The following is a 26,751-nucleotide window of genomic DNA, read 5'->3' as shown; positions in this document are numbered from 1 at the left end:
TCCCATTTCCTGGCTTCAGCCTGGCTCAGGCTGCCAGCAGGTCCCATTGGCAGAGCAGTGCAGTGAACAGCATGGCCCAGGCAGCGCAGAGTCTTTTCCCTTCTTGGGGATTCAGGGGCCATGTCTGCAACTGAGTCCTGAAATATTGCATCCCCCTGAGGCTGCTCCATGGTGCTGCACCAAAACTGTTTCACTGAGGTGTCTGTGGCCCTTCACACCCCAGCAGTGCACAGGGGCTGTGACTCCCTCTGCTCACCAAACTGCCTGAAGCATGTCCATGGTATGGAAGTTACTGCACAGCTGGATACAGAGCAAGGGAGATGGACAGGCAGCCAGAAGCCCACACACACAATCCACGCTCCTCCAGCATGGAGAGGGGGCTCTGCTCTAAGGTCTAAGGCAGGAAACCCCAAAGGGACAGATACCATCATGAAGCAGACCCCAAATTCCTTGATCTCTCCTTCTAACATTTCACTGAAGAAAGACAAAGACAGGCACAGATGTGTTTAGTTTATTTTCCCTGGATTTAGACACAGCTCTGGCTGACCACCACAGCAGCAAACAAACCATGACCTGTGCCAGCCCCTGCACCTCCTCACAGGAGAACCAGCTGGTGGGATCCCTGGGAGGGCTGGGGCTGCGCCGAGGGGCAGCTCTGCAGGATGCACTTGGGTAATGGTTGTTGGGGGATGGCAGCACAGAGCCATGCAGAAGGTGCAGCATTAGGAGTCAAGCCTTGGATGCAGCAGCGTGGTGCATGTGGAGGGACAATGAAATGGGTGTCAGCTCTCCAAACTGAACAGCTGCCCCCCCCTCCTTCCCCCCAGCTTCTCCTCTGGCTGTTTTGAAAAGGGGGAGGGGGCGTTAAGCACTTACAGAAGAGGCACTAAAGCAGGGAAGGCTCTTTGAAGGCAGAGACCTGGGGCAGTTCTTTGGGGAGCCCACATGATGAATCTTTTCAACCATCTTTGAGGAAGGGAGATAACCTCAAAGGAATAAGCAATGCTGGTGGCTCAGAAACACCCAGAGCTTTTTCCTCTGCAGATTCAGCATTGGAGGAAGTGCAGCAAAAAACTCTTCCAGCATTTTCTAGGCGGTAATAGTGCCCTCTTCACAGTCTGGGCACTTGTTTTTCCACAGGCACAGAGTTCCCCCCCCGTCTTGCCCAGGACCAGCTTTTGAGGAGGTCTCTACAGAAGGACAATCCTTGTCTACAGCCTTTGCAGCCAGTGACTGGATGGGAAGAGGGGGCTTCTGAGCCTGGGAGGTTTGAATAGAAACAAGCTGCAGGAGCAAAGACAATTCTCTATTGCAGATTTTAAGTCCTGGGAATGCCAAAACTGGCAGAGGGGAGCAGAAAAGGACTGAAGAAAGAGCCAATGCAGCAGGCAGCTGAGCAAAGCTGCTCAAGGATGTGAACTCCAGCAAAGGTCCCTGCAGTGTTTTCTGGATAGATTGCAGCCTTGCAGTAATTTCAAGGTTGCTAAAATCTGCCTTTTAGGAACTGCGTTCCAGCAGCAGAAGCAGCTGCTGGGTCAAAATAAAAGCTGTCCTTAGGTCTGGGACAGCAATTCTGTGGCTCAGTGCCTGTTCTGATTGAGATGGGGCTGCTCTGATCCCACACACAGGACTAAATTTAATAGCTGGGGAGGGATGATTTACTGGCTTAGCAGCAGTTACTTGACTACTTGCAAAAAGTGCTTTCACTGCAACAGGCTGGGTCAGAACCACTCTGAGCAAATAGATACTACTACACCATGAACATCTGCTGCTTCTGCACTGCCAGGATGGGAGGATGCAGCCAGGACACCCAGAGTACAGAGCTGCACCGTGACCATCCAACACCATGGTTCTTCCTAAGCTACTTTGCAACAGGAACTTGGAAATTATGACTGCAAACTTTGGGTTCTACCAGAGGCAGACTGGGCTGGAAGCTCTAAGTATGCAGTGTGAAACAGCATCCTTCATGTTCCCAGGCCATTAGCAAGAGAAGGGAATGAACATGAGTGACAGACCCTATTTCACCAGAGTCAGCTGCAAATCACATCCTTTCATGCCCGTGCACAGCTCATGCCCCTGCTCAGCAGCTGATTTCCGGAAGCTCTGCTCAGAATTAATGCCCAAACACCAACTTTGCATGGCTCCAGAGGTATCTTCATTTTGCTAGGATTTGGGTTTTCCTTTGTTTTTTCCCCTTAAAGGCATATTTCAAATGGTGAGGGACAGTCATTACTCCAGTTTTCGTGCCCCAATTTCCCCTAAGAGGAAGCAGGAGGAGGAAGACTGGTGCCTTAGGACACCTGAGATATTTCTCCAGCAGATGCGAAAGAGAAGCAGCTATTTTTGGTTGAAAAAGAAAAAAAATAGATTCTCCGAGGGTGTAGAGTGGGCTTGAATGAGTCCTGAGAAGTGCTAGAGAAGAACAGGGAATGCTGGAAGCAGAGTCAGCCCCACCAGGAGATGCTGGCATAAGGATGAGGGTTCCAGCAAAAGCTGTGCTAAACACAGAAGAGGCACTCCTGAAACTCCACAATCATATTAACCTGTTAATTTATACAGCATCTCTGTACAAAAATAGAAGGGTTCTAATAAGAATAACAATATTAAATAAATATTTAATAGAAAAAGTCTTTGGCCTAGTTCATAGCTCATCCTTTGGGTTGATGTTCATTTCACTGGGTCCTAGATGCTCCTGGTCCAACATTGCAATCACTTCATCTGCCTGGATTCGTTCCTGCAAGAGGGGAAGCGATGAAATGGTAACAGCAGAGCTTCAGTGCCTGCTCCAGCTAATTCAGTGAGGCTCAGGCTGCCGGGAGGACATGCAGCAAGGACTTTACGCCAGAACCAGCAGTGTAGGTGAGAGGATGGGGAGAGCCTGGGACTCGAGCTGGGGATTTCCTGGGCAAAATAAATCAAATCCTTTCCCCCTCAATACCCGATTTTCTCCTCCCTGCAGGGCTGCAGTGGTTGGGGCAGAGCTGATGTTTTGCAGCTCCCTTATCACACTCCACCAGCAGCCACTGCTGCAGCACAGCCTCCTTCTGTCCCCTCCACTTGAGGCTGATTTCCAGCTCCCTGGGCAGGGCTGATCTCCTACCACACAGGCACCAAGCCTGGAGGAATTTCTGCTAGTGCAAAAAATCTGAGAGACATTGAAGTACATGGCTGAAAAGAAGCTTTTCCCCAAACCTTGCAGCCCACCTCCATCACAAGGGAAAGGAACAAGGGGTTTGCATTCTCAATGCATTTAGTTTTGCTTGGTCTTGTATCTTTTATTTCTACAGACCAGAATTGCTATCAAAGAGAGGCAGGGGCTGGAACAGCAGCTTTTTAAAACAGAATGTGGAGGGTGCCTGGTGAAAGGCATCACAACCCAGATCTTGCAAGGCACCTTGGGTGCCCAGAGCCATGGACTTCAGGTGGCCAAAATGCCTATGAGCAGACTTAGCAGCACGACTCAGCACAGCACTCTGAGCTGTGGACGGCTCTGGAGGAGTTCCCCATCCATCAGGCTGCTGCCACTAGGTGTCAGAAATGGCCAGCCCAGCCCTGCACGGAGCCCTTCCATGCCCCACTCAGCACCCCAGCCCAGCACTGCACCCCACGGGCCAAGGGCAACGGGTGCCCAGGAGCAGGACTGGCAGCAAAAACCTGCCCCAGGACCACCAGCTCATATCATGGGAATGCTGCTGTGGGAGGTGTAATGGGAGGAAAACAGATGGACTGGGACTGGAGAATAAGATGGTCCTGGCTCCTGTGGGATGCTGGCTATGCCCCAACTCCCCTCACAGCAGAATGGAGGGACTCACCAGCTCTCTGTAAAGAGGGTCCAAGGTGAACCAGAGAGCCACAGCGCACCGCTGGCCTTTGGTGACCGCCTTCACCCCGTGGGGGTTCTCGCCACCCGACGAGAAGCTGATCATTCTCCCACACTTGGGCTTGATGGAGGCCTGCAGGGAAACAGCAACAGCAGGCTGGCAAGGAGCTGCACGTGCTGGCTGTGGCCAGGCTCACCATGGTCCAGGGCCTGGGACCTCACTGGACATCCCTTTGCATCGCCCCAGGACCTGCTCAGCTGCTCTGGGGGACATGTAGAGCTCTAGGCGTGCCTGGGAAAATGTGTGGAGTAAATAGGCAGGTGTGAAGCTTGCTCCTGCTGTGCAGACATCGTGCAGAAACGACAGTGGCATGGAGTCTCTGCAAAACTATAGCTGACCACCTAGAGCAAAATGGGGCCATGGTGTAACTCCAGGGACATCCAGGGTAAGCCTGGCATGGCTGTGAAACATCTCTTTCTTTCTTCTCTTGGCAGAGCCCACAAGAGTCCTGCAGGACCTCAGGAGGGAGCAGAAGTGCCAATCAAATCGACCCTCAGGCACTTAAGTAGACCCAATCTACCCTCCAGCTCCTCCAGAGACCCCAGCAGGGTGCCCAGACCTCTGTTCAACCACAAAGTGAGTGCCCAGCTTCCTTAATGGCCACAAACAGAGGTGAGGGCTCATGCCTGAGCCACATCCCTCTCAGGGTCTGATGTCCATCACGGTGACACACTCTGGAAGAAGAGACTTGGATCAGGCACTGCATCTGTGCAGGCACCAGTTCATGTTTGACCACGAGATGGGGTGGCAGCTCAGCAGTCCTCCAGGCAGGGACAACTACCAGCCAGCCCTTTGCCGGCACTGGGGGTGGGGAGAAACAGAAGGTCTGTGCTCCTCTGCAGCAGGATTTTGTATGGGCTGTTTGCAAGTTAGGAGCTGCAGGCTGCCCAGGGAAGTGCAGAGCCCTCAGCATGGACTACTGAGGAACAGCTTTTGGCCCGCAGCACCAACTCACCGTCACAGTTTTGGCATCCATCTCCGTGAAAATGAACTCGCCGCCTTCGAAATCTGCGTTCATGTACAGGAGGGCACTGGGGGAGGAAGTGGGAGATCCCCGTAAGGGCAGCACTGGGGAGGTCTCAAGGCTGACCCCCACCTCGTGGACAGATCCCACACTGCTCCACTAAGCCACAGGTGGGGGACAGCCAGAGGGAGGGAAGTCCCTAGGGAGATCCCCTCCCTTCCTTCCTACCTGTAATCCCGAAAGGTGTAGGCAGGAGGCTCCTTCCAGCACTCGTTGGCCTCGGGGTCCAAGAGGCAGTTGTCAGCATGGATGGGATGGCTCAGATCATTCCTTCTCTCCTGCTGGCCTAGGCAGAACCATGTGGAAGAAGGGGGAAGGAGAAGGGGTGGATGAGATGGAAATGCCATGCTCTGCGGGGTCTCATCATGGGGTGGGAGCCTACCCTGACCCCACATTGGATGATGTTCACAGGTGAGAGAAGGAAAGGAATGGCTGGGGAGAAAAGGCAACATCTAAGGACTCAGATCTGCACAGGTCTGCCTGTTCCTTACTGCAGGGAAGCGAGATGGAGAGCTGGGACTGGGGTGGAAAGGAGAAGGGAAAGACAGAGGAGGCAAGAGAAGAGGGAGGAGAAAACAGAAGAGTTGCAGACATGAAAATTAAGAGACATAACAAATGAGCTCCTTTGGGACAGCAGTGCCCACTTTTTGCTGCTGTGGGATGCTGACTTTGCCCAGCCCTTGGCCACCAATTTAAACATCAAGCAAAATGGAGCTACTCTGACCCCCCATTCATAAAGCCCCCACGGAGGGCTGAACCCCTGCCATCCTCCCTGCTCCACTGCTAGCTCCAATTCCTCACCAGAGAGGGCGGTGCGGCACACCAGGTGTGTGTAGGAGAAGTAGAGTGTGGAGTTGAGCAGGAAGTAGGACTCGACGATCCTGCGAGCCTTCTCACTGATGTCGTAGAACAGCCGGGCACTCTTCAGCGGGACACGGCCCTCGTAGCCATACTGGGCAAGGAGAAAGGCCAGGAGGGGTCAGTGTTATGTGCAGAATGGGAGGGAGGGCACAGGAGGAGGAGAAGGAAGAGGGAGCTGTACCTTGAGGGCTTTGAGGACAGTGGCTCCTTCAAATCTCTCATTTGGGGTGTGGGGGGAGGTTTTGCCCCTGTAGCCATCTCCAGCCAACATGATCCCCTGGAAGACATGAATACAGATGAGGGGTGAACTGGTTTGTCAGGAGAGAGGTGTCTGCAATGGAAGCACATGGCAGGCACCCTCTTCCCCAAATCCCCCAGGGCTGCATTCACTGGGCCAGGTGAGTTGGGTGGGAAGGTGCTGCAGCTCTCTGTGAACGGGGATGCTGGATATCAACCACCCACCTCCTACCTGGGGATGTTCTGGCACCCTCAGTCCCTTGCCAGGCTCAGTTAATGGTGAATGAGAAGGCTCAACCAGACTCATGGATTAGCATCCTTTGGGGTTGTGTATAACATGGAGAAAGAGCTCCTTCTGCCCAGGCTCTGTCTTGCAGCGTGTTCGTAAGAACAGCCCAAGATGGAGCAGCAGCTCCTGTGCTGCAGTTATGGGTGTGCTATGGGGACAAGCATCCACCTGCTCTCCACAGGCATCCCGGCATCAGCTGTAACACCCAGGAGCAAGGCATAAACCCAGAAGCTCTCCAGAGGCTGGTCATACATTCAGCTGTCACACTCAGCCCAGGGCCACTGCCTACTCACACTGGCCACCCTGTGCAGCTCCCGGCACTGCTCCTCCGAGATGACGTTATCCAGCAGCACTCGCTGGGTGCCATTCAGCTGCTGAGAGTTGTAGACAAACTTCACATCGCTGTAGAGAAGGGGGCCCCCTGAGCAGAGACACAAAACCATCCTGCTGAACATGCCCTGGCCTTGCTGACATCTTGTACAGCGGCTGGAGGCCAGCTGAAGTCACCCAGGTGCGCTGACAGGCAAAGAGCTCCACAGCAGAGAGCAGAGTTTGGCCTCCCATCAGTAACATAAGAAAGAGAAGCAATGGGAACACATGGAGATGAAACCAATTTGCTGCAGGAGCATCAGCATTTTCTACCATCTCAACAGCTGCCTTGCAAATGCAGGGACCACAGCCTGGAAACACCAAACCCCAGGGGGACACAGGGAGAGATATGGACAGTGGCTAACTTGGCTCTCTGGCCCAGCCATCAACACCATCAAGGCTGTAGGTTCCCACTGCATTTGTGCTGTGTGGATCCTGCTGGTTTGGCATGCAAAGCCACTCTCTGCAACTGTCATCAGTGTTTTTTGTCTTCTATACAGAGAGAAAACCTCAAGTGGTGCTGAGCTTGCAGCAAGCACTGCTCTCCTCCAAGAATGGGGGCAGGGAGTGGGTGAGCCAGAGCTCTCTGAGGACAATCCTCCTCCACTGAGGCAAAGGAGCTGCCATGGCTGTCCCTGCCATCCCTCACATCCTGCCTCCCTCTGCCTGCAAGCTTTTCACGAGAGGCTTCAATCCATCCCCATCAAATTTGACTGATCAAAAAACCAGAGCAAGGCCCCTAAACCACCATCTTTTGAAGTCTCTTTCTTGCATCTCCTCAAAGAGAGAAAATGAAATGAATGGTAACAACAGAAGCCTAAACCAGACGTTTCTCCAGGAGAAAAGTGAAATACATCTAAACTGTGGGGAAAATTATTTGTTGTCACAGAGACACAATGAAATAGAGGAAACAGAGTCACAGAGTTCCTCTCACCATGTGGCACTACGGAACTTCTCTGTGACAATGTTTTTGTAACTCTTCTTGCCTGTTGAGTCAAAACTGTGTTCTTGGCAGGTTTCCTTGGCCCATGGAGGACACATAACCCCCACAGAGCCCTGTCATTAGCCCACAACTTTATTTCTGAAGAGTTAGGTTTCTTGGAAATGGAAAAGATGGGATGTTTCTGGCGTTCACTGTGCTGATTTTGTTGCCTGATAACCACACTTACTGCAAATGCAGCTGGATCAGAAACAGGATTCTCAAATCCATACTCCTGGCACGCTCCAAATCAGTGCTGTGTTTTCCAGCTCAGATGTTCTTCCCCAGCCACAGGCACATGAGGGATGAACATGGGAAGCATCACTCACCACTTCCAACATTTCTTCTGTTCCTCCCAGGGATCTAGTGGGCCAGCTCTGTGCCATGGACACTGAACCCTTGTCCCACACTGACAGTGTGCTCCCACCTGCTTTCCTTGCCTCTGCCTCCTCTTAGCATCAGCAGAGAGACAGACCTGTTCCATGTCTCTGTGCTCTGTGAAAAACACCCCAAAGAAACTGAGGAATTCTTCGGACTTTTGGGAGTGAAGGCATTGGCAGAAAGGAGGAAGGGGGGAAGGGTAGAAGTATGGAAAAGTACAAAATTAAAACAGACCTTTTTCTTTCGGCCTTTTCTTTTTCCAAGTAAAAAGAGAGAAAGAAAAAAAGACAACAGAGAAAGGCAGCAGCTCGATGGACAAAAATCCCAGTTTCTTTTTGAATGGTTTCAGTTTTCTTTGTAAACAAAAACATTCTGCAAGTAAACCAGAATAAGAGCATAGAGAAAAATAAAAACAGAAAGAAGGACTCTGAAATTACTTGGTTATAAACGGCAAACAGGCCAACAAATGTAATTCAACCAGCTCTTGGCTTAAGCAAGATCTTTGGGATCTTACTGTGGTATTTGCCTATTTTATGTATGGCTAGAGAAGGGATAACAACACTCTGAACACAACACTGTGCAGCTGGACACAACTGAGGCTGGGGAAAGCTGTGAAATTCCCCAAAAAGCGCTACCATCCATTGCATTAGAGGGAGGTTTAATTGCCTGCTGCTGTGGAGCTGGCTTGCTAGAGACACAAGACACCTCCTGGCTTGAGACCCTGTTGTTTTGCAGCAAGGACTCTGCTTTGGTGCTTGGCTACAATATTGTTTTTCAAAATTGTTATGGGGAAAAATCCTGTCTTTAGTAGAAGATGTTATGGTATTTTCTGTGGTTGCCGAAAATGTGCTGAAATCAGTTGAAGTGTCTGCTGACAGGCTTATAAACAAGTGATTTCACGTGAGCTAAGACATGAAATCATAAGCTAATACAGTGTGATCCAGCACATTTAGCAAAGCATCAGGACCAGATGCTTCCAGCATCCCTCCTTCTGCAGCCTGGACAACAGGGAACACGTTGATCTTAAAAGCACCAAAAGAGGAAAGACTACTGTGTGCTGGTGTCACTTTCTCCACGGTGAGGAAGACCCAACCTCCCAGTTCCACATCTCAGGGCTCTGTCACCTCAGCAGGTGGGAAAAACACGTCCAAAAAGCAGTGCCCTGGGATCCACTGACCCAGAAATGCTGTGGCAGCACGAAGACTTCTCTGTCTCTTAAACAAAACTGGAACTCCTTAAATAGGAGTGGCTCTCACTGCTCAGTGGCCAGCCTTTGCAGTGTGTAGTCTCTAGCAATAGGAAAAAAAACCATCCCGATTTTGTTGAAACATCTCCATCAGCCTTACCCTCCTTCAGCTCTCGATCTGGCTTTGGCATGGGTTTCTTTGTCAGGGACAGCCGGGGCCCATCCTCTGGTTCACTGCTGATACTTGATGGGACACTGAGGAGCAAAAGAGAAGAGGAACATCCCAACTTTGGCCACAAGTTCTTGCACTTGCACTTTTGCACCCTTTGGAAACTAATATACAAAACCCCCAAACAGATCAGTACTTTGTACAAATGTCACAACATACAAGCTGAAGCCCTCACCCTGTCCTGTGGCAAACATCTGGGGATGGGAGCAACAGTTTCCACCAGCAAAGCACAGACACCAACAAATCTGACCAGCACCACTTGCCCCATCAATCAAATTCCCTCCAGACCATTGCTGGTTTTGAGGCACTCAGCTGAAATAAGGTCCTTGTGGGAATGTTTGTAATGGTAGGGGGCAATGGGCCCTAGTTCAGCCATGATGGTGAGCTGGGTGGATGGGCAGTACCCCCGAATGGCAGGCTGGTACCCCACCATGAGCACATCCCCTTGATCCCACCGTGGGGAATGGCAAAGCTGCAGCTCAGCTGGGGTGACTGTGGCTCACCTGTGCTCGTCCTGGCGGGGGCCATACCTGTTCCAGTAGTTCTGTGGGAAAAGAGAGAGGTCAAACTTCTTAATTTAATGCCCAGCCAAAGCCAGGGCATTACCTGCTCTGCCTGACTCCCAGGAACATCAGCCAGCCTCTCTGGATCCATCTCACACAACTTTGGGCAATGGCCTGAGGTCAGCAGATTGAAAATGTGAATCCAAACTGGCACATTGTGATGAGTACCTAGGAAGCCCAGCTTGCCCAGGCATCTCTGTCTCACCCCATCACCATGGCAGTGGCTGAGACTCAGACAGACCCCATGGCAGGAGAGCTGGACGAGGCTGTATGTGCCTCTCCATCACCCCAGGACTGCCTGCCTTTGCTTTGCCACCACTATTTTCCTATAGGGAACAAACCAGGCCAAGACCCAGCTCCCGAGTCACCTGCACAGGACTGGCTTTATAGCAGAGGGGAGGGGGGGAGCTGGTCCTACAGCTGTGAACTCCTACAGGTCCTGCCACAGCACACCCAGGCATTACCGGCTCCGTGTAGGCGTATCCCAGGCCGGCCGCAGCCACCTGCAAGAGGTGAGACTCCAGCTTGTGGCGCCGCAGCAGCGTTTTTGCTTCCTGAAAAGAGAAGGAAAACAGGAGTAGTTGCACATGGCAAGCTTTTGCAAGACAGTGGCAATGCACCTCTGCTTCAGAGGGGTTTGGTTTCCATGCAATGCTGCAAAGTCCCGTGGAGCGAGGGATGCTTGGAGCAGCCCCAGGAACAAGGCTGAGGCACTCAGTACATGACAGAAAATGTTCAGCAACTCATTTAGGAAGCCTGAATCCCCAAAACACATGTCCATAGCTGGAAGAAACTCCTGAGCGCCTTGGAGAGCCTCCAAATATCTGGGCAAAAGGCTGGCCAGAGAAATCCCAGGTGCAGAACAGGGGCAGGCTGATGGGGCAGGGACCCCGGCTGGACTGTGCCTCAGTTCCCCACATGGAGCTCATGGCCTGGCCCTGGGATGCACTCAGAGTGCTTGGATGGGGACCACAAAGCACAGCCAGCTGGAAATTGTCCATCAGAGGGCTTTATTTTGAATGAAAAGTCTGTAAACAAAACACTGGTATTTCTCCTAGAAAAGTATTGTGCAAAGCAAAAATCAATTCATTTGTTACAGAAAACTTCAAAACACTGTAAACAATTAAATGTTTTTGTCAACTTCAGGTTTTTTTCCTCGATTCATTTTGTGAGGAAAAACAACAATTATTCTTGTTTTCCTTTTTATCAGTTTGCTTTTATTTTTTAACACTTTACCAAATTCACCTCGATTTGCCTGGAAGTCAAGGAGTTCCCAAAGGAATGGAAAAACCAATTCCTGCCAACACTCTACTTATGGTGCAAGAGGAATGAGCAGGGCTGTGATGGGATGGGAGGAACTTCTGCATGGTGAGGAAGGCAGCCCCAGGGCCACAGATAAAGGCTGCCCAGACCAGAGAGGAAGCCAGTCCTGCTGGTTGATGGAACACACACAGTTTGGTTATTTGACCCCAGCCTAACCCTGTGACAACAAAGCTACTCCCTGCAGGACAGGCTGAGCCCTGAACTCCAAGCTAAGACACTTGAGAGTAATGCTGGGATCCCAGCCTCCCCTGGGAAATGTTTCTCAGCCTTTTGCTGGGTGTTTCATTGCATTCCTCCTCTGTGCATCCTCCGGAGCACTGGACAAGAGAAGGATTTACACTGTTGGTCACTGCCCTCCCTGCCCTTGCTCAGGCTTTACTAAGCTGAAGTCCCCATTTAAAGCAGATCCTGTTCACTGGCCTCTCCTCCACACCAGTGACTCTGAACTTGCACCCCAAAAATCACCACCTCAGCATCACCAGTGAGCCCAGCACTTCCACTTCTCTTTTCAAAGTGGTCTCACTGTGGGAAAGCTGCCAAGCTGCTTTTATTTTCAGCAGATTCTTTTACTAAAGCCTCCCACCAAGAGCTCTCAGGTGTCACTCACTCTCACCTTTCGGGGTTTGATGGTGGCTGGATCCACTGTACCTTCCAAGAGACCCTCGTAATAACCTGCGTTCTCCAGGACATCTTCATCATCCGGGTGGAAGAGCAGGTAGGACTTGGCACACTCCAGGGCTTTTACGTAGTCACCGACTGGGGGGCAACACAACAGTGGTCAGGGGGGCACAGGGGGCTCACACAGAGCCCAGGAGGGGACTGCAGGGATGAAGGCACAGCCTGAGCTCCCCATCAGCTGAAGGGGCAGCCCAGCACTTCACAAGGCTCTTTTCATGCCACTTTGTCTTAACCACTCCACTTCACCAGCAAGAAAACTGAGGCACAGACACGAGACTTTTCTGCCACCATGCACAGATCAGATGGTATCCAAATGGGATCCAACTGGATGGGCAGGATGTGGATACTGTCTGGCATCAAGCTGCTTCTCATCTGTGCAGCATCTCTCAGGGCCCAGGGGGTTTTACCCACCACATTAAACCTCTAACTGGGCAGAGGAATAAAGAAGCCTGTACACCACACATGAAACGCTGCTGACTCCTCCTTCTTTCTTTCCACTGTGTTGATGAATGAAGAATCTTTATGTCTGAGTAGAAATTTTGACCATTGTGCATTCTGCCCTCTTCAGGAAAGAGCTCTTTGCAGAATCCTGAGAGAGCAGATTTCTATTTTCTTTTATATAACAGAACATAATAAAATAGCACACAGAACCACACAACTGGCATTATTTTTTAGCACTGCTGACTCCTGACATTTTGCCATGCTGCCAGCTCCTGCGACTTTACTGCGAATCTTAAAATACTTGGCAATTGGCAAAAATTGGCATCTTGGGATAAACTTGAGCTAATTCATATATCTCTTATATTTTAATTTAGAAAATTTATCAGGTCATTTCAGAAATTGTGAAACATATAAATCCCAAGGATTTTAATATCAAAAGGCAAATGAAAGGATCCTAAAAAACACGATTTATTTAAAGAACAGTAATGTTTAAGCTAAAGGTTGGTCTTTTAAAACCTGACTGATGATCTAAAACACCTTCACAAAACTACTTAATTGTATTTCAGTCAACCTGACTTTTGAAGAGACAATTTCCACTGTTATTTGCTTCTCTTTCAGACCACGTCTCTGCATCACTGTAGTGTGGACACGAGGGGGAAATTGCCTTACTCCCACATGGAACAATATAAACTTGCACAAAATGAACAGAACTCAGCCAGGTGCTATGAGGAACAGTACAAGAGCCTTTACCTCTGTAATAGGCAAACTGCAAGTAGTCATAATGGAGGGGAAGGAAATTTTCAATGGGCGAGATCCGGCCCGAACGTGTGGCGAGCTCTCGGACACAGTCGTGTTTGCAGGCCAGGACCTGCATGTAGTGATCTGCCAAGAAAAGAGGGAGAAGGTGGCCTGAGCTGAGAAGGATGGCGACAGTGCTGAGACAAGGACAGACAGAGGATAAAACTCCTAAGCTGAGGGATGTGCAACTCACACTGCTTTGGTCCGGCAGGCGAGTGTGCACCGAGAGAAAGAGCTCAGGCTCCTCCCCAAAGCCAATTTGAGAGAGTTGCAGTTACAGCCTTGCCCCCCTTGAGAAACGCCTTCCTCCTTCTGTCAACTGTAGAGGGAGCTTGAGCATCTCTTTTGTGTGGCAGGAGCGCTGTTTCTGCCCAGGGAAGCTGGTGGCAGGGACTGCAGGTGGCAGGTAGCACTTCAACCCCAAGAGACAAACCCACAAAGCAAGCAGAGGTGTGAAGACAAGCGGCCACATGTGCTGCCACATGAAATCCAGCTCCAGACTCCCTTCCTTCACCTCATCTTTAATCCTCTCCTTTCCTGCAGCAAGGAAGGTCCTGTGAGGGCACGGGGAGGCTTAGCTAAGAGGGGTTGGTGCGGATTCTCCAGCACGGCCAAGCAAGGCACCTGCACCCCATCTGAAAGGTCTGAGGTGCAAATCTGGGCAGCAGAAAACCCCATGTCTGCTGCTTCTCAATGAGGAGGTATCTCCCAGGGAATCACGAACACATGGTAAACATCTGCCACTAACAAAGTTTCTTAATTGGTGGGAGTCCACAGTATAGGCATAGTACCAGCTGCACAGTTTTTAAAGCCAACACTGACATCTGATTCCATTTTAGAGCCTTTGCTGCAATGTACTTACAAATCTACTCTGCTTGCTCTGTCTCTGCACACTACTAAAAACCTTAAGGAACAAATACAGGCTTGAAAATAACCATGTGCTCAGCTACCAAAGCATTTCTTAGAGCTGCCATAAAAAACGCCTGAGGAATTTGCAATGAAATCAAGTGGAAACTCAGAACAGTGCCTATTTGCTCTTGACAGGTAGTCCGAGTAGTTATCTGACTTACCATACACACACAGGGTATTACATTAAGAAAAGCAAGAAGGGAAAGGACATAAATCATATTGTTGTAATTTAAAGCTGCTTAAGCATCCTAGATCCGAAATAATCCATCACTGAGAAGCACTGCTTTCTCTTGGTACTCTCAAAGTGCCCTAGAACTAGGGTTATATAGACTGGAATCAATTCACTGAAATGTATCTGTCCCTAGGGGGAAAAGGTGAGAGTGCTTCAACCTCAAGCAGCAGCACAGCAAAGCAGCTTGGGATTAAAGAGAGAAATGAGTTTCAAAGAAACCGAAACTCTCTTTTTTTTGTATATTAGTGTTCCCACTCCCTGTTGAAACATCTGTGCCTGAGCGCCTTGGACCAGGGGTGAACTTTGGATTATGCTGCCTTGGAAGGAACCACCTAGTTTCCAACAGGAAAGCAGTTGCATCACGTATCTTATTTCCCTCCCTCAACTCTCTGTTTTGTTGGGTACCTGAATGGTCCCGGGGTTTAGAGTTGTTATGCCCAGGCATCCCTGGCCAAGCCACAGCACTTGCAGGGACCATCTGGCCTGTTGTCCCTCCCAGGTGATGTGCTGCTCTGAGCACCACCACACCATGACCCTGTCTGTGCTCAGGATGGGCCAGCACAGAAACCCCTCTGCTCACTGGGGCTGCACCCGGCTTGCCCAGCACAGGAACAGTTTGTCCTGTTCGAAGAGCAGCAGCTTTCAGTGAGAAGGATGCTGGGTTTGCTTTGCCACTGAAGACTGCTCTCTTGATGTGGCCCCTGGGGTCCTAGTCAGGGCTCTAAAAGCAGGTCTGATCAGCTGAGAGCCACACTGGTACCAAGTCAGCCCTTCCAACACTTCTATTTTTCGCATGGGTAAACAAACCCCACCAGGGTAGCTTCCCGTCTGGTATGCTGGTGGTTTCTCCTCTTGGTTGTTTCAATTAGATTTCCTGTCTCGACACAAACAGAATTATGCAAACCCAAAAAGCAGTCTGCATCTGAGTGAAGTATTTTCCACACAAGAAGCAAGATTCCAGGGCTTGATGCTACTCCAAGACCATAAGCAGATAAATAAGATTTCTGTCACCAAACAAACCTTAATTTATTGCTCTTCCTTCCCTCCTGACTAATTAAATGTAATCTCATTTCTACTGAGAATGAACTGTTTTAATCCCCTCTGGCTCAGAGCCACACATGCAAATCTGAAGATTACATAGCAACGCTCAATTCTCTCCAGAGATTTCAGTCAAGATCATAATTAGGTGGGCCTCCACTAATGACAAATCCATCCTTTTGGATGGGGAGAAAATCCATGTTGCGAGCCTTTTTGGCAACTTTCCTGGCCCTCTGGAGCATGGCCAAGAGAACTCTGTTGCTCTTTTCATATGCTCTCAGAAACAGAAAACATAAACAAAGGCCAGCAGTGTCTAGATCCCAGGGAGATGTGCGAGATGTGTACAGGGGAAACGGAAGCAGTTAATGATAAAGCACCTAAACTTCAAGCTGTAATGGAAAGCTGCAAATGCTCCCACATCTGCAAATGCAATTCTTCTAGCCCAGCTTCCATTCAGGACCAAAACAAGATGTTCTAGTTCACTGTCTTCTGAGTTTGCACTTTCTGGGCTTCCAGGTGCCTCCTGCAGCGTTACTCACCAGCAGCAGAGATGGAAGGGAAAACACTTCACCAAATCCAGCCAAAGGCCCAAACTCAATAACTAAAAACATTTCAGGGCCAAGGGTGAGAATTCTAAAAATGCAAAAAGATCTCACCTGCAACAGCTTCATAGAGACCAGCCTTGTAATCCAGGTACTCGTGCTCCTCAAATCTCTGCGGTCCCTCGCACATGATCTGGCAATCCTCATCCTCGGAGTAGTATCCTTTCAAGGCACGCTCCAAGAATTCAATGGCCAGCTCGTACTCCTCCCTGTCATAGTGCCTCACTCCAGCACTGTAGTCCTCCTGCAAAGTAGGAAGGCAGAACACAAACCATGAGCAGGCTACACTGCCTGGACCACAGCACCCTGCCCTTGCCACCTGTAGATGCTTCTCAAAAGAAGGAACAAGGGGGCAGGGACAGGACAATCTCCCCAGATACCTACCAGATATAACCACTTGTACCAAACCGTGTTTAAGCCATCAGTGGACTTTTGGACCATTGGAACCTACTAAATCTGCCTAAATGCTCTTCTCAACTCCTCCATACTTAGGGAATTCTCAGTGCCACTCCTAGATTATGCATTATATAAAAAAAATCCTTTTTTTCTGTTTTTACCCTCCCAACAAATAACAACACTGAATGCCAAGGAAAAAGATTGGTCCTGACCTAGGAAGATTGTTCTTAGAATGGCCCTTAATGAGCACCTCCATTAATTACACCAAACAGCCACTCCTGCTCCCTTGAGTCTTGTGAAATTGGGAAGTTGGGGGTGGCCCTGGCATTTGTCTTGGGCTTTTGCTTTGGGGAGGTGGAAAAAGCTGACACACTCCTGCCTGCCACCCTGCACCCTCACCAGCACAGCCACTCAAGTGCATGTACCCCACCCAGGTGGGAGAACTCAGCTCAAAAGAAACACACAGGAGCCAAAATCTGTCATGGAGGCTTCCGTCGAAGCTGTCTGCTGGTGTGTGTTCGCAGCCATGGATGACCCCCAAGTTCTCTGAAGAGGGGGGCCAGGCTGGGGATGTAGCAATCAAACAAAGAGCAGAGTGCCTTGAGAAGGCAGGAGCAGGCTTACCTTAAAGGAAAATGCTGAAAGGGAAAGTTTGTTTTGCTGCACTGGTAAGAATCTCCCCATTTATAGATGCATCTCTCTTGGCCTCCTAAATCTCTCCTCTCCAGACTTGCTGATACTTAAGCTGGGCACCTCTTCAACTCAGACTCACCATGTGTTGCCTGGCCTCCTGGTCAATCAAGCTGACCTTCCCTGATGTGGTCTTGTAGTTCTCGAGGTCCTGTTGTATCTCCATGTGCTCAGGGTTTGCCATGAAGAAGGTGTGAGCTGCATTTGCTGCCTCCTCCAGCTTGTTCAGCTGTAACAAGGTTAGAAAGACCAGGTGAGGTTGGTGATGTAGGAAGGTGAACACAGTTTATGCATCCTCTGACATCCTTTTGACACCACTGGACTGGGAAATGATGGGATAACCAAGGAAAACCTGAATGCAGAGGCTAAAGAAAAAAGCTGAATTGAGAGGAAAGCCCCATATAAGTGAAATGGAAAGAGCTGGAGTTGCTGAGAGCCAGATATGTCACTGCAACTGGCGATGAGATCCAGCCTGTTTTCCAGCAGCACATCCTCTTAACTCAGCTGCTCCAACCCCCTGCATGGTCCCAGGTGGAAAGATGAGATGGAGAGAGAAGAAGAAAGCAGCTGCTGAGACTGCTCTGTCTACAAGCCTTGGAGGCTGAGCTATGTCCAGGCTGAGGGCTTCTACTTGGAGATGGGGACTCAGAACCATTTATTAAGCTCAGCTGTGTATAGCTGCAAAAGGCCTGACTCTGCTGATAGTGGCAGAGGTATAAAGAGAAGTTTATTTTGGTATACCAAGTTATTTTGGGTTTAGAGATTCAGAACTGAGACCAGACATTAGTTTCACCCTGGAGAAAGCCTCGTAAACAAACAGAACTGTTAGTGCTAAAAACATCCACAGCAGCTGCTGGGAGCATCAGGAGCAGAACAGATGTTCAGGTGAAACATCTGCATGAGCTAGCAGGAGAGAAGTCACTCAAGCACTTGCTCTGAAAGAAAGCCAACACCACTGAGTACCAGCAAGCTGCAGTGAGGTCCCTGGAACACATCCACACTCTGACCCAAACGTATCAGCCAGGGCCAGGCTAATGCTAGCCCTGGCTAGGCTGTGTCCAAGTGTTCTCCTTGACATCAAAACCCACACCAAGCCCTGTGCCAAGAGGCTGCTCCTGAGGCACCAGAGCCAGCAAGCTCAGGCACATCCATGTGACATGGTACAGCAGCTCACCTGCACAGGCACCCAGCAGACAAATCCCACCAGCAGAACGAGAACAGAGACCTGCAGCAAAGCATGAGCTTCACACCCTGCCATCCTGCAGCACAGCAGACAGGCTCCAGGGTAGAGACAGTCCAAGAAGCACACAGGAATATCCCCAAAAAGAAGGTGAAAGCCACAGCATCCCAGCCTGCTCCCCAAGTCTGCACACCAAAGCACAGCTGTGCTACAGTGCCCACATAAACGCAAAAAATTTGCCTTGTGTAAACTTCAGAAGTTTTTAAGGATTATCTCTGTACTGACAACATGTGCAGGGAAGCCAGATTTTACTGCAAAAACAACATCTATTCCAGTCTTTCATTTGGAGTTTTCCAAAGGACACCACTCTCCATAATAATCCCTTGGCTTTCCAGCAGGCATGAAAAATGACTGTAAGAAATTTTTAACTGGGACAGCACATAAAAAACCAAAACCCCTTCAGTGCAGAAGTTTTTTTTTTTTTTAAAGAGACATTCCTATTCAGAAACATACATTCCATTTTGAAACAGATCATTTCAACATAATCCCACTCTGGAAAAGTTCATTGCAGCTGGACACCATCGAATATGGAATAAAGGACTGACCAGAGCATCTCACAATGGGAATTTTCAGGTCCTGCTGAGTGTCTGCGGGAATGCCACTGCAGCTGGTAATTAGGACAGTCAAGATGGAACAAGAGGTTTGTTGGAGATACACAAGTTGCTGACCTGATCCAGAGGGCTCCTAAGAAGCCACGATTTGAGCTGCTTGGGGGAATTGCATTCCTTCACACCACAGACTTCTATTCACAAACAACACCCTGCCTGTGCAGATTTAAAAGAGACTGAAGGCATCTCAGAAGGGGAAGTGGTCCCTCAAGACACAACCTGCAATAGTCTGTTGTGGGATGTTCTTTTTCCCCTTAGTTCTAGATCCTTTCCAGAAGCTGTCAAAAACTGTCAGAGATCCCAGGATGGGCTTAGTTCTGGATAACATCCACCCCTGTGAAATGTGACAAGCCTGATTTCTAGACAATAGAAAATCCCTTTCAAACAAGGCTCACACTGTGTCTTGTCCTGCTGGCTCTTCACAGCAGAGATGACCTTTGGAGTTTGCTAAGCGGACTCAAAGCAGAACATTTCAACTCAACGCTTTTCAATTTATCATGTTCCATATTTGCCTTAGAAACACTCAAGTAACACAAAGAAGCCAACAGCTGCTAAGTTTGGGGGAGTTTTTAAGTGGGTGAGTGTATATAAAAGCAAAATTCCTAACTGGTAAGACACGTTCAGAGTCTAGCTCTGACATTAGTTATGAAACATTTTGGGGAAACTTTTGCCAAAACACTCTGAATTCACAAGGAGAGGGATATTTTGGTGCTTAAAGGTCTGGGCTGGGACTCAGGACACCTGGACTCAGTTCCTGGCCCTGTCACAATCTCACTGTGCAGCCACTGGAAAAAAACAATTTTGTTTTCTTCGTGCCTGGTTTTCCATTGTTTTAAGCTAATAACAATAAAAATAATAGCATTTCTCCCACAGAGTAGTAATTTTGTTTATTTGGATGGCAAGCAACTTGGGGGCCATAAGCATGTGCAAGCACGTAACACAAGGAGATTTTGATCTTTGTACAACAACTGCTGAATGAAAATCAGCAAGGAAAAAATGACAAATGTAGACTCACAACTTCAGTATGTGCTCAAAGGTCTGCTTGCTCACCCCACTGGAATGAGATCGCTGGACCATTGCTGCAGCTTTGCACCAAACCCTGTGTATTTCAGCCAGAGAAGACACATGAAATCAGAGCAGCAGCACTGAGAGAGCCCTGGGAACACCCTGCCCTGTCCTTCTTGATCTTAACATGCCAACATCTAGAGCCAAGAAGGGGAAAACACAACACGTAAGTGCTGCTGGGTTCTGATGCTGGAAGATGTTTATTTTCCTCATTGAGATTTAGGAGTGGTTCATTTCACAGAAAAATAGGAAAAAATATTTTAAGCAGCAGAACCTCAGGTGAAAGAATTTCAGCAAATGGTGAAGGCTCAGTTTCACTCGCATCTGGGACAGTGCTGGCTGGGCTTCGGTGGGATTGTGGCTTCCAGCCTGCAGAGGTGGCTTGGATTAGAAAGGCTGCTGTAACTGGAGCATTGTGCAGGAACAAAGGCTAGAGAAAGGACCTTGAGTGAGCATCTTGACCATCACTAGACAATTGAGCCCAATTCTCACTGATAACTGTTGAGAGAATCCTTTATGGAGCCTCCACAGGCTGCATGGTGACACATAACATAACACTAACAGACCCTTACTATTCATCGTCATTCTGGGACCTGTTAAGATATGTTTAAGTCAGCAAACTCCATGCTGAGCAATCTGATTTGTACCTGTGATACCACAGTCACCAACCACCTGGGCTTAAGAAACAAGCTGTCTCACTGAAACATGTACAACTTGCTGTTTGATTTTTCCATCACTTCGGCTGCTGTGTCCCCCAAAGAGAAACACAGAGCATTCACCTCATTGCTAACACCCACCCCAAACACCTCAGACTGGCTCCATGTGTACATGTTCTGAATTCACACTTGCCTTCACTACTTGCAAATGAATTCTTCCCAAAGCCCCTCTCATGCCAGATGCTCAGCAAGCTGGCACAAACTCCTGTCCCCTTCCCTAGGGAAAAGGCCTCACAGCAGCACCATGGCTTCAGATACAATGGCCCAAAAGTTTCAGTCCTTTAAGTTTGCTCTCTGGAGCTTGGCAGTGGGGATAAGGAAGTGGAACAGGCAGGGTGCCAGTGAGACAAGCACTGCACAGCTTTACAATCAGCTCACGCAGCCAGGGCTGCCCTCCCACCATCACTTTGCTTGTGTTGAGCACTGACACACTGAAGCTTATGGGGAGAAGCAGCTGTAGCCAGAGCAACTACAGGAATTCAGCTGCTCCCAGCTCACCCTGAGCTTTTCACAGCAAAAACAAGGATGAAATAGGTGCAAAAGTCAGAGGATTTTAGAGAGAATGTAGCCAAAGCAAACCAATTCTGACTGCCTGAGATGAGAGGTCACAGGTGTGACATAACCAAGACCTCAGATTATTTTTCATAATGAGTTCCCCTTGCATTAAACTTAATATCAGATTATTGGCAGCTGTCATGCATTCTGTGTTAGACTGTCCTATCGAACCTGCTTCTATATTAAGGTCTCTTCATCACATAAGATATAGCTTCAATTAGAACTTTTGTTTTTGAGGGGAAATGAAGTAAGGTTTATATACTGGAAAATATGTCAGAGTGCTCAGCATTTCTTGCCATGCCAGGACTGGACCTACCTGCACATGACCTCAGTTAATTCCACAGTGTATGAGCTTGGCCTGGAGCTTGTGATGAAAAATTTCAAACCATTCAGCTGACCTAGAAACCAAAGTCTCCAACCTTGAAGACAATCCCTGGTTTGCTGAACAGATAATGTTTTTCTAAACTTTTCCATGGCTCCACTGCTGCTGTGTTGTATTGAAGGCTTAGTGCACTGGACTCTGCAGAGGAAGGAGGCTCTGGAGTCTGCAAGCACAACAAGGGAAATAAAAGGTTCAGTGTCATGAAGGATTAATCTCGTTGTGTCTGTGCAAAGCTTACTGCCCAGGCGAGTAGGAGCAAGCAGCAGTGAGATGGCTATAAATAGCATCTGACCTTGCCTCAACTATTTTATTATTGCAAATAAGAAGGAAGAAATTCTCCTGAGAAATTAATCAGGAAATTTTTCCTCTGCTGATGGGTCACATATTTGCAGAATGATCCTTGAGCTGTTTGCAGCCCACCATGGCACCCACTGGCCCCACAAAACCACCAAAATCAGAGAGCGAGGCAAGTACACGGCAGGAAAGGACCTTAATCAAGTGCGGGGAATAGGCACCAAGAGCCAAAGGTGTGAGGCTGTCTCTAAGTTCCATACCACACCATCCCCTGCTCTCCAAACCTTTCACCAGTTTCTTGTCTTCCAACTCAAGATAAACAGGGTTGACTCCTATCCCTGCTACTGCTGTGATGAGGGGCAATAATGATGCATTCCTGGAGACTCCACATGTATCTTTTCAGAGGTCTTTTTCATTTTCAAAATGAAGACAACCTCTAGCCTGCTTTGGACAGTTCCTCTTAGACCACCCCAGCTTGTGTGCTGCTCCCTACCACTCACTCTGGTAGACCCAAATCCGAAACAGAACAAATTTGGACAATTGGCACAGGGAAAATCTCTCCTGAGAAAGGAAATTTAGAAAAGGTTTGGAGTTTTTTTGGTATTCCAACAAGCAATTTTCAAGACACAAACATAGCTGGATTGGTAGGTACATGGTCAAAAGAGCTGACTAGATGATGAATTATTCTCCAGAAAGTGGGAGATACTTGGAAATTTAAAATCAAACTGAACACACCACTTCAATATTTTTCATGGAAAAAATTATTTTAAATAATCAAGACAGAAATCATATTTCTTAATGAATCTCTCACTTGAGCCATGCTGGCATTATTTTATGTGTGCATGAGTCCATGCTGAGCAGACTGACTGGATAACCCTGTCTGAAAGGGCCATTTTGCATTGAGAAAGCGAATTAGATTGACACTTGCATTCTCCCTTCCTTCCCTCTCTGACATGCTCCTCCTGAACTGTTCCCAGGCATGTAAGAATGAAGATTTCCACACGTTCCTGGCTGTGCTTTATACGCTTCAGTGCACACTTGTGTAACAAATCCTGCACAAGGAACAGGGCATTACTCACAGCAAAACCACTTCCCAGCGGGAAGGACCCTTCCTGTACAAATTTCCAACACACTGAAGCATTGCAGGATTCATCTGCAGAGCAAGCAGTGGTAAATGTGTTTGTGTTTACTGAACCTTCGAGCTGACTGATTGTGAAATACACTCTGAGTTGTATTTTGTCCTATGTAGACACTCAGTTCTGTCCAACATACTCTGAGAGCAGCTGAGTTGCGTGTGAAACAGTATTTTCAATGAGGAAAACGTGGGATGTATTCAGCCCTCAGGAATGTGTGAGGATGGTTACCCATGAAGCTCCTACACCCCCGAGTTTTCCTTGGTCAGGTAATTAACCAGTGCCCTTGGAGATGAGTAGCATGGGAGAAGCAATACACTCACAGACTAATGACAACTATCAGTGCAACAAAAGGTGGACAGTATAAAACCAAACAGGCTTTCCACAGCAGAATTTTTTCTTGCATGTCCTTCCTCCTGTTGTTATAACATCCCTGTGGCAGCCTGAGTCTCTGCTCACCTGGAAAGTATCAAAGATTAGCCCAGGCATTTTAGGCTAATGAAATCGAGCAGCTGGGAACAAGCAGGATGTGACTATCCCCTCCCCAGGGACCACCAGCACTCCTGCAGGCCACTGCCTGTTAGACAAATAATGAGCTTTTAATCTGATATACTGACTGATACCAGAGAGGCAGGCAGTCCCCAGAGTCACGGAAATACCTGGGAGAAGAAAGGTGAATCTTGCTGAAGACACTGGCAAGGAGCAAGGGAGGCCTTTGCTATCAGGGGAAGAGGGTCTCATGCTTTTAGGGGAAAATCAGAACTAAACAAACTTGGCAGGCAGTTAAAAGCAGCTTTTCAGTTTAGATGTGAATTTTTTCCAGCATCCTGCCTCCCTGGATGTTGCAGCTAATCAAACTGCCCCGATTGATAACTGGGTCAGACTCCTAACCCAGCTGTCTCCACACTGGTATCTCTATAGAAATAACTACTAAAACACTTAAGAAAAACACGACAGAAAAATCTGAGACAAGCAGAAAAATTCTTACAGCAGGAACTTTCCTCCCTTTCTACGGTTTAGCAATGGCTCAGCACCTCTTAGAAGAGTCAGACATGATGAGCTGTTGAATGCCCTTTGGGAGCCAAAGTTTCCTGTGCAAATGCATTTGCTTGTCTGCTGCTACTTAACAACATCCAAACAGCTACGTGTGTCCCTAGAATACGCCCTCCTCAGAAGACACATGGTTTTCCATGACCATCCCGGAGCCAGGAACCCACAGCGACCTGGTGATAAATGATCCTTGTTTTTTGCAGCCCTTTTATGATGTAAATGGAATTTTGTCAATGGGTTTACAGCCTGTGCCAGCCTGGAAAGTCCTCTCCTGAAGAAGGTGCTGACTGACTCGCACAGTGACCATGGTCAGTTTATGGTGTTAGCACCAGAGCTTTAGTTTCAAAAGCAGAGTGCAGAGCCCTGAGGGTAGCTGCAAACAGGACTGTGCTATCTGAGGAAGAAGTTCTCTCTCCCTGCCCTGAGCTGTGATGGAGCAGCAAAGGGAGAAGCAAACAAACCATAAGTTTCAATGGGGAAACAGACTCACAGCATATCTATGCATCGTTCCCTCACCCAAAACCCTTGACAGTCTTCAAGGAAATGGTTTTAATTCACGTTTCTTCCAGACACATTGTTTCTTGAATACCTTTTCAAGGGCTCAAGTCATAAACCAGCGAATCATGCCTCACAGCTGCTGAATTCATGGAAACCATCATGATGGTGATGGACATTAGGGCACTGCAGATCTGATTAAATAACCATCGGATTCCAATTCAAGCATTTTGAAAAGTCTAAAGAAGACCTGCAGATTGGGGGTAGGCTTTGCTCACTGTGAGGGGAACTGACTGACACCAAGGGGAAGCAAACTCAGCTTATGCCTTAGTTGGGTTTGCAGAAAACTGCCATATTTGAAAAGAAATTTCTGTGCTGATTCACCACTACAGGGCCAGCATCAGGGCACTGCACTGGCAGCAGAGAGTTTGCAGAGGAAGGGAGAGAGTACAAGGAAAGAAGTGAAAATATATCCATAGTTCTGCAATTTAATCTTGGTTGGTCTGAAAAGCAAAGGAGAGGACTCGCCAGGGGTACTACCTGTATGGGCTGCCAAGTTCAGTCCAAAGGTTCAAGTATCCCAGGAATTTTCCCCCAGCAGTGGCTAGGGGTGGATACTTGTGGGCAAGGCACAAGGACGTGGCGGGTACACATTCACCCTCACACACAGGGCATTGCCTGCAATGTCCAGCAGCTTACAGGCTTCCTGAACCAGGATCTGCCTCTGGACCACTGTGCTTAAAAGCCACTGATGGATCTGTCCTCCATGGAGTTGTGTAATCCTTTCTAGAACTCATTTATACAGGCTGCAATAAATAAGGGGTTTAGGAGATTTTAAGACATCAGTGTATTATTTTCACCAGAGTACGTGTGTGGTTGAGAAAGACCTACCACTAGGCTATGTTAGAGTTTTCAGAAAAGGTGGAAGTTACTGCAAAGTACATGTTGACTCCTCAGGAAAGCATTGCAGCAGCACTGCAAATCTCCTCAGGTTCCTCCAATGCTCAATGTTCGTAAAACTCAAACCCATCTGAATAAACAGGGATAGGGCTTCCCACCAAAATGCATCTTCTGAAATGAAGGGACACGAAACAGGGCAGGGGAAAGGGTCCACAACCCACCCTCTCATCCAGAACACTGAGAGCACGTTGGGTCTCAAGGGCTGTTGACAGGATGAGTATGCTGGCATGGGATGGACTACACTGACTTCACAGCAGAGCAACTGCCAGACACGTTCTCTGCAAAATCTGACCCTGAAGTTTCCGGAGGAGAGGTTCCCTTTCATAAGAGCTGACACACGGAACAAAAGCATGCTGAAGAACCCACCTTCAGGCATTGCCACGTTCCGTTTACCCAGCACCACTGAAGAAATGTGTATTTCATCTGGAGAAGGTGTAACTCTACCCTTGCAAACGTGACTTTTACCCTCCTCCGGCTCCCCCAGCTTTGATGAGCATTGTTACTAATTTGAGAGAGGAATTGCTGGCTTTGAGAGAAGAGTAACACCAAGTCCCCAGACTGACACCTCTGACAGCCCCGGGGCACTGTATGGAGAAGTGTGCTCTGCTGTTCAGGCTCTTGGTGCAGCTCCAGAGGCTCCTGCGGAGTTACACCAGGGCAGATTTGGCTCATGCTCCAGTAGGCAAGGTCACATACCACTTGGACAATTGCCTCCATACATGACACACACCACAAGTCTCAGCTGGATTTGCTGCTTCTGAAATGAAAACACTTTGCTTGCTTTCCCCAGCCTTGGCTTGGTAATCGTTACTAAACACTTATCAGCTAGACAGCCTTCATTTCCTGAGAGCCTGGACCTAATTACCCCGGGAAACGTGCCGCTTTTTCTTCAGACGCTGAGAAATGCTGGTTTCTGAGCCCTTCTACTACAATGTTTAACTTTGCTCTGATTAGTAGAGGGTAGGGGAGGGAAGAAACACAGCCAGATCTCAAGAGGAAAATGCAGTGATCATTCACAGAGATGCTCTGGCTTCACTCTACATCATTAATAATAACAACAAAATGCCACAGATATTTCATCTCCCCTCCCTCCCTTATTAATCTTAGCTGAATGCTGCGAGGCCCCTGCAAAGAGGTATTATTTTCC

At 48.5% G+C, this 26,751-nt stretch overlaps 1 protein-coding gene across 1 annotated transcript in view; it reads right to left on the bottom strand.

Moving 5' to 3' along the window:
- Window positions 1–1,162: 1,162 nt before the first annotated feature.
- The window catches only part of P3H2 (prolyl 3-hydroxylase 2), a gene marked incomplete at its 5' end in the record, with an annotated part of 64,471 nt that continues 38,882 nt past the window's right edge, over window positions 1,163–26,751 (bottom strand). Inside the window, 14 exons of the mRNA XM_082287694.1 lie at window positions 1,163–2,734; window positions 3,813–3,953; window positions 4,837–4,912; window positions 5,074–5,191; window positions 5,707–5,857; window positions 5,948–6,043; window positions 6,586–6,713; window positions 9,368–9,462; window positions 9,940–9,980; window positions 10,464–10,553; window positions 11,936–12,078; window positions 13,192–13,323; window positions 16,075–16,264; window positions 17,189–17,335. Coding sequence (XP_082143820.1) covers window positions 2,642–2,734; window positions 3,813–3,953; window positions 4,837–4,912; window positions 5,074–5,191; window positions 5,707–5,857; window positions 5,948–6,043; window positions 6,586–6,713; window positions 9,368–9,462; window positions 9,940–9,980; window positions 10,464–10,553; window positions 11,936–12,078; window positions 13,192–13,323; window positions 16,075–16,264; window positions 17,189–17,335 — 1,641 coding nt within the window. The 3' untranslated portion in view covers window positions 1,163–2,641. The remainder of the gene's footprint in view (window positions 2,735–3,812; window positions 3,954–4,836; window positions 4,913–5,073; window positions 5,192–5,706; window positions 5,858–5,947; window positions 6,044–6,585; window positions 6,714–9,367; window positions 9,463–9,939; window positions 9,981–10,463; window positions 10,554–11,935; window positions 12,079–13,191; window positions 13,324–16,074; window positions 16,265–17,188; window positions 17,336–26,751) is intronic.

Source organism: Coloeus monedula (assembly GCF_965178545.1).
Source record: "Coloeus monedula genome assembly, chromosome: 10".
NCBI lineage: Eukaryota > Metazoa > Chordata > Aves > Passeriformes > Corvidae > Coloeus > Coloeus monedula.
Note: the sequence above shows the minus strand (reverse complement) of the source record. Positions and strands in the feature narration are given on the sequence as shown.